Source organism: Furipterus horrens, unplaced genomic scaffold, assembly GCF_987537825.1.
Source record: "Furipterus horrens unplaced genomic scaffold, mFurHor1.1.pri manual_scaffold_7, whole genome shotgun sequence".
Lineage (NCBI taxonomy): Eukaryota > Metazoa > Chordata > Mammalia > Chiroptera > Furipteridae > Furipterus > Furipterus horrens.
In genome coordinates this window covers 19,728,580-19,736,320 of record NW_028327177.1, presented here as the reverse complement: position 1 = coordinate 19,736,320, position 7,741 = coordinate 19,728,580, and the positions used below count along the sequence as shown (strand labels likewise).

The following is a 7,741-nucleotide window of genomic DNA, read 5'->3' as shown; positions in this document are numbered from 1 at the left end:
ATTGGGAATCGAACCGGCGACACTTGGCTCACAGGCCGACACGCAATCCGCTGAGCCACAGCAGCCAGGGTTCTGGTCTGTATATTCCTAAATGTTCATTTATCTTTTCTCTGGGCTATGCAAATAAATGTTAATTTTTTAAAAGTAGTGGTGCAAAATATATTTTAAAATTAGTGATACATAAAACTTTTAATTTTGTTGTATGTACGGCAATATTTTATATTTGACAATTCTGATATATGCATACTGGCCTCATATACTGGGTTGTGTTAAATGGTTATTGTTGAGACTCATGTCTATCAAAGGACTGTGCAGGTGTTTCAGGAGAGATGAACTATTCTAGTTGACCAAGCAATGTATCAGCAAAAATGAACACAGGGAGTACTCAGAAAAAGACTCCTCAGCCTGACACTGACAACCATATCAATGCTTTATCGATTGAGTCAGTTTTACACAAGCTTTTGCAAATAAATTGAAAGTGAATTCAAAACCAGAAATCATCTCCTCCACTGCTCCTAGTACTTGCTCTTTCTCTGCCTTTTAGTCGAAGCATCTCCATGATGCTCCGGGCATAGACATCTCTCAAGTTCACACTAATATATGAGTCAGTGGCGATGTTCTTGGTGAGTTTCTTCAGAGCTTCACGCTGTCTAGCAGCTGCTTCCTTAAGCTTTAAGGTAAAATAGCAAGCGGAGAAGCGGTCATTAATAATCGCAATAGGCAAAGCCAAGACAAGGATTCCCGACAATATACACACGAAGGCCACAATTTTGCCTGTCGTGGTGTCTGGTCTAATGTCCCCATAGCCCACCGTAGTCATGGAGGTTGTGGCCCACCACCAAGCACAAGGGACACTTGTGAAGGTTGTGTCAGGAATGCTTTGTTCGGCAAAATATTCCACAGTGGAGAATATAGATATTCCCACAGAGAGAAATAGGAGCAGTAAGCCGACTTCTTCATAACACTGGGTAATCGTCATCCCAAGCGAGCGTAATCCTGTAATAGAACATCTGCTGTCAGTCACTGGCACCCCTCTCCTCCCCTTCCCTCCTCCCAACCTCCCTTCCTTTCCTTGGTAACCCCACAAACATGCATTTCCAATCTAATATCGATATGTCTCCAGCAGTGGGCAATGCTCTGAGGTATATGGATGACAAATCATAATCTTTGTCTTCAGGAAGCTCATAGTCTAGTTGAAGGGGCTGAATCAAGAAGGCTAGGAAGAAATACAGTTAGATCTATTCACTCACTTATGTGTTTATTAAACACCTACTATTTATATAGAAAAAGGTGAGGGATGAAATTAAAAAGCAGGGAAAGGTCTATGACAGGAATTTGTACTTGAGTCTGTGCAATGGGAGATCTTTGCAGTGCTGCATGTAGAGGGCTCACTTGATTAGACTTGCATTTTAATGCATCACTTCGACACACTTTTCTGATGCCAATGTAATGATGTCCCCTTATACTTTGTGTCTTTTTTTCTCACCCTCCCAATGAAGTTTAACATAATCAGCATATCATTATCTAAAAGCCAGATGCAGAAAAGGACATACACCATGAGAATAAAGTGCAGCAGCTGGAGCAAGTTAGGCATTAGTGACCAAATTGACATGGGAACATCGTATGCACACTCAGAAGATAATCTTAGAGGTCTGGCAGGAGTTTTTGAACTCTCATGACACTCATTGAGATTCTCATCCTTAATATCAAAACTCTAGGGAAATATCTCCTTTGAGTACATAGAATTTCTGCATTCTTGTAAGGAAGTAGACCGGAATGTGGAATATTCCTCCATTGCAAAAGGTATGGGGAACTGGAGCCACTAGGAAATTTACCCACCATGAGGCACTGGTGAATCCCCATTGCTGTTCTGAGGATTCATGGAGCCCTTGGGAGACAGACCCAAGAGAGTCTATTCTCATGATGCAACCATAATGGGACTGTTATTTGAATAAGGTATCTTCCCTAACATTAGAGGGATACTACTAAATGAATATCCAAATTCTGGAGCCATATTATCCTGATGTCATAATGATATTGTCTCTAAAGTCCAAAACAATACCTCTTAGAATGATGTATATGTATTGAATTGCATTTCTGAAATAAACTGACAGCATATGAGAATAAAGTATAGTTTTGGGGGAGACTGTTTTCATTTCAAGATGAAATCTTCTAAACAATTTTGTTAAGAAACATAAAGTGGTCTGACTTTCTTCATGTTACATCTATCAACTCAGATAACTCTCAAAAAATAATATGAGATAGATGTTGCAATTATTATTCCTTTTTACAGATGAGAAGACTGAGGCATAGATAGGGTGCATCTCTAGTACAAAACTACAGAGCCAGGACTTAAATCTAGGTTCTCAGGTCTGCCATTGTTCTAACTTATTGTATAACACCTCTCAACTTATACATGCATATGTTTTACGTTATAGTTATTACACAGGGAAATATGTCATCTATGTCTGCATCTTGCTATATGTAATGCGTGAAATAAAATTGCCCAATATTTGTGCATGTTCATATCTTTTCAATAATTAATACTTTATTAATACTTTGTACTGCTTTAGAACTGAAGAAAAAACCCTTTGAAAAGGTGATGTTGTGGAAATTACTATTTTTTTCTTTTTGCTGTCTTTTGGGAAAAAAAGTGTGGTCTTTACTGGGTGTTTTTAAATTGAATCCTGTGAAGTGAGTTATAAATATGAAGATAAAGCACCCTATTACATGTGTCAGGAAACAAAGAGGAGTGCTCCTAAAAGTTGTTGGAAACCCCATTATCAAATTCCTGGTATGTGAGACTAGCTAGAAAAACACACTAACAAAATTATATTAGGATAATTCACTTCAGTACTATGGAAAAAACCTGAGGTAATTTCTCCCTATATTACAGGGAGAGACAACTACTATTAGCTTCTTCTAGATTACCAGCCAGGCACATATCTAGGGCGATAAGGTGGTATATCATACATATGAACACACTAGTCAAATAATGTGTATTCGTATGTATGATATTACTATGGCATCCTACTCCAGTCGTTCTCAAAGTGGGATCCAAGAACCACCTACATCAAAATTACTTGTGAGCTTGTTAAAATGTATCCTCTTGGACTAACCCCAAATACTAGAATCTGACCTGCTAAGGACTGGGGTCCAGAATTTGCATCTTAACAAGATTTTCATGGGATTCCTCTTTTCATTAAAGTCTAACATAAGGTAACACATATGTAGCTGCAAACATCCAACAACCACAGAGCTGGCCTCTGAGAACCACTGCCCTCAAGGAGACAAAGCTCACCTTCAATGGGTTTATGTGATTTCCCTTAACATTGACTAATTTTCCAGTACAACTGTTTATTGTGTGGAGATATTCCTAGGGATGATGTGTGTTAGGTTATGTAGGTTTTTGATATACACGAAAAGCTAAGGAATTCTTTTTATGATCTCTTTTATGAATCCCAGGTCATGGACAAGAAAATTCTTAGATACTAGGTAAAGCCTTAATTAGTGTCTCCTGACTTCTTCCCAAGCAAATATGTCCTCTGTTTCTTCAAAACTAGAAGGCCACTAGTGCTTGGTTGTCTCTCTTTCTGCATAGCTAGAGAAGCCTCAGGAGGACAGACTTTCTCTTCTGCCAAAGAACATGTGTGGCAAGCACTTTCTTAGACACAGAAGAGGAACTGGCTTATGTCCCTAAATATCATATATAATTTATGAATATGTTTTATGTGTTGTTTATGCATATTTTATTTGGAACCTTCTAGAGGCACTATGTTTTACTTTGTTTACATCTTCTGGGCACTGGGTTAAAATAAATTGAGGTTAACAAATGGTCATATTATTTCTTAAATTTCTTATGGAGAGAAAGAGTATGAGAGGCATTATTTCCTTTCTACCTGTGATAACAACTTCAAGCTTTTGCTTCCCAATAACTTTTTGGAGATTATGGTCGGCATTTTGAGCATCAGTTCAGAGATGCTCCCCTTGGACTGTGGGTCACACCCCTAATGCTTAAAAACAGGGGCAAATTAAAAGACGTCAATGAAAGATGAATACCTGTGGAATGTCTGCCCAGCTTTAGCATGCGCAGAGCCCTGAGCAGCCTCAGAACCTGGACGATGCGCCCCACGTTTTCCAGCTCCTGTGTGGTCTCGCTCCCACTCAGGCTCTCTACCAGAAGAGTGATGTAGAAGGGCAAGATGGCAAGCAGGTCTATGATGTTTGGTACCTTCCTGAGGAAGCAACACCTGTCCCGCACACACAGGAAGCGCAGGACAAACTCCCCAGTGAACCAGCTAATGCAAAAGTACTCCAGGATTTCCAGCAGCTGCAGGTCCAGCCAGCTTAGCTCAGCCGACATCAGGGCCATGTTGACGATGGACACTGCCACGAAGATGATGGAGATGACCCCAAAGATGCGAGCAGCTGTGGAAGATCCAGGTTTCTCCAGGATGTCCCAGAGCTTCTGGCGGACAGTGGGACAAGGTCCTCGGGAGAAGTCCTGTTCACTCTCCTGTAGACTATCCTGGTCTTCTGTGTCTTTCTTAAAATCTAAAGTTTCACTCAGCTCTTTTCTTCTGAAGTATCTTTTAGAGAAGACAACTTGGTGATTAGTCAACTTTGCAAAAATACAGAAGTAAAATGAGAATTAAACTCAGCAGTGAGGTTAAGCTGCTTATTTATTTTAGTAAAATGCAGAAATGTTCACTTATATCTTACCAATGCTGTCTCTTGTCTACAGTATTCTAACTCTGTCATTTAGGCTTATTATTTTTTAAAATGGCACTTCTGTGGTAGAAGTTTATACAAAAGGCTTTATACATAACAAAGCTCCTTTAACATATTTTTAAACCCATTTTCTTTAACAAAACAGATATTTGCCATATATAACTTTGTGTGTGTGTGATGGAAAGGAATTCATGAAGATATGATAGTAATAGAAAAATAACAGCAAAGTCATCATCCAAGTCAAGGAATCAACTTTCTATCTTCTGTATTTAAAGCAGTTCTCCACCCAAGTTTTTAAAGTAAGTGTCCTAGTTTTGATAAATGATAGTGCTCCACACTGAAACCTACATCCCTAATATGCCTCTTTTGGAGCATAGCTTTTGTGACTCATTTATTCCATCACGAAATACTTATTGCATGTCTGACCTCCCTTGCCTTGTAAGTGACTTGGCGTACATTCACCCCCAAAAAGAAGGTTCAAAAAGTTCCAACCAAAAGTTGGCTTTGATGCTCTCCAGTCTCCCACTGCTAAGAAGTGGCCAAATATTCATAGGCCTGGGCTTAGTTAGCTAGGCTTGTGCAAAGCCTCAAATCTTTACCTCTGCCGCCCTCCCTCCAATGCTCCCGCCCTCCCTCGAATGCTCCTGCCTCCCCTCCCAGGCACCCAGCATATCGAGGTACCTGTCCCTGCAGCAGGAGTCGATGCTGAGCTCGTCGATGCCCCAGTATTGGATCTCCTGAAGGAAGGAGAGCGCGCACAGTTGCTCCATGACGTGCAGGCGGCCAGTGCGGTAGTAGTGCAGGACATAGCGGAATGCTTGAGAGCTGCGGTCGAAGAAGTACTCGTTGTCCACAGGGTTGGCGTCGTCGCAGAACTCCAGGGGACTGGGCGCGGCGGCCAGGGCCCCAGGGCGTCGGTACGAAGCCACCACCACGGCCAGCTTGCCCAGACGCGTGTGCGGGAAGCAGGACAGCGCCTGCTGCGAGAGCACAAAGCGGCTACCGCCCACATTGACCGTGAAGCTGTCCCCGAGCGCCAGGGGCTCCCCTTCGCCCTCGCTGCAGAAGACGCTGGACTCCAGCGAGTCCAGGGAGACGCTGTCCAGGGGCGAGTCCTGCGGCGCCCGGCCTCGGGGAGACAGCTCCATCCCGGCTGCTGCTGCCTGGGGGTTCCACAAAGTGGCACGGGCCCTGGTGACGGCCGGGATTTCCCGGGTGCCGACGGGGGTGCCTCCCACGCGCGCACCCCTACTCTCTCCGCCACTGTGCGCGTGCCCCCTCTCGCCGCTAGGGAGCTGCCTGTGCGCGGTAGCTGCGCGCCCAAGTGAGGGAGCTTGGAAGCTGGGAGCAGAGGGGTCTCGTCCCAAGAAACGCTCGGGTGTGTTCAGTCCCAGGACCGCACCAGGGTGCACTGCCTGCTTCTGTGGCCTCCCCAGACTTACGAGCCCTTCCCCGACTTTGTAATGGAGGTCCCGAGCCCAGGAGGTGTAGGGATTGAACGCCTGGCTTCTGGGGGAGGTGCAGCGGTCTAGAGTGAAGGAGCTGAAGACCCTTGGAGAGCAGAATGCAGGCAAGGGGATGAAGAGACACACTCCTGCACGCAGGGTGCCAAATGAAAAGTTCAGAAAGCAGAGGCAGTGGTAAAGCGGTCTGAGTTCCTTTCAACTTGAAAATGTATGTTCCCTCCTGTCCGTTTACAACGGCGGATTCTTCAGCCTCCCCGGAGCGTTCAGTGGGGGCTGAGGGGGTGAGAGCCTTTGGGGATGTATTCTGGGCGAGGGGGCTGCGTCATTAGCTTCCGTTCATTATCATTCTAGTTTGTCACTCACTCGATTTTCTTCTCCCGCCTCTCTCAGGTTTTGACCTTCTGGTTGAGAAATAGGGGTAATTAATAATGACTTTTAATTGAAGTCTCAGTGAGTCACTTAGAACTAGGGGCATCGCTGCTAGCTCCCCCCTCGTGTTGAGGCACTTTGCGCGTTTAGGTTTAGCCATTTTTGTTCCTACAAGTTTCCCAGAGAGCGGGTGTTCTGGGCGCTTCCCCAGGCACACAGCAGAACTCTCATTTATGGAGCAGGAAAGGAAAAAAGAAAAGAAAAGAATATAAAAATAAAAAACAAAAAACAGGTACTAGAACAGGTGTGGGCTGGGTCACGTGTTTAAACAGTAAGGAGGCCTGGGTACAGGGAGAAGCCGAGCAACGCGCCCAGGTGAGACGAGAAGCTTACCCACGGACCCCTGGGAGCGGCGTTCTGGCCAACCTGTTGGTCACCGAGTGGAGTGGGAAGGAGGGCAGGGGAGGAGGACAGAGTGACTCACCTGCGGATCGTGGCACTTCTGGGCTGCAGCCAGTGGGCGCCGCTGGTTACGGAGCCTTTGTTTGATCTTCCCGGTTTACACGTGAAGTCTGACTTGATAGCTCCAGGAGGAAAACTGTGCTCGCAGCTGAGCGCTTCGGAGCTTGTTGCCTGGTCTCGCCTTGTCTCCACCCGCCAAGCGGCTCAGTACCCTCTGCCGCGGCGGCGAGGCTAGTGTCCGCCCCCACCCTCGCTGGCTCTGAGCCAGTGAGCCAGCCTCGGGCCCCAGCACCAGCTGTGGGGAAAGCAGGGAGCGGAGGGAAGTGAGACAGGAGGAGGAAGTGAGGCGTTTAGTGACTGAAGATGATATTCATCCTGAAGACACTGCAAGGATTACCATATTAGATTCCCTTTTCGCTGAATCTGTCTGTGTGCTCTCAAATTCAGGGACCAAAAAAAGAACACAATTTACTAGTTGCATAAGTCTGCTAAATTCAGAGTTAAGGCAGTTATATTAACTGCTCTGTGTGGCATGGTTCAAGGTCTTCTCACTTCCAGCAAGCATTTGGGAATAATGCATTTTACAAAAGTCTTTGCAAGAGAAAGTGAACCACATTCATCTTTTAAGCCTCCTTGCATATAGTTTTAGAAAGTACACTCGTATATAGAGATGAGCTGGCAGCTTCAAACAACATGGAAAGCTTTTTCATGCA

The 7,741-nt window shown here is 44.8% G+C and overlaps 1 protein-coding gene across 1 annotated transcript; it reads right to left on the bottom strand.

Moving 5' to 3' along the window:
- Window positions 1–412: 412 nt before the first annotated feature.
- Window positions 413–6,380, bottom strand: KCNV1 (potassium voltage-gated channel modifier subfamily V member 1). Its single transcript, XM_090282755.1, has 3 exons — window positions 5,413–6,380; window positions 4,060–4,589; window positions 413–996 (listed from the first exon to the last, which is right to left on the bottom strand). The coding sequence occupies exons 1-3, from the start codon at window positions 5,877–5,879 to the stop codon at window positions 485–487; spliced, it is 1,509 nt and encodes a 502-aa protein (XP_090138881.1). The 5' UTR covers window positions 5,880–6,380; the 3' UTR covers window positions 413–484.
- Between the last annotated feature and the right edge of the window lie 1,361 nt (window positions 6,381–7,741).

Excerpts from the sequence above, each read along its gene's own strand:
- KCNV1 (XM_090282755.1), bottom strand. The coding sequence starts at position 5,879 with ATGGAGCTGTCTCCCCGAGGCCGGGCGCCGCAGGACTCGCCCCTGGAC. Across the intron at positions 4,590-5,412 it reads GACTCCTGCTGCAGGGACAG|ATACTTCAGAAGAAAAGAGC; the intron begins GTACCTCGATAT and ends CTTCTCTAAAAG. Across the intron at positions 997-4,059 it reads GCTGGGCAGACATTCCACAG|GATTACGCTCGCTTGGGATG; the intron begins GTATTCATCTTT and ends GTTCTATTACAG.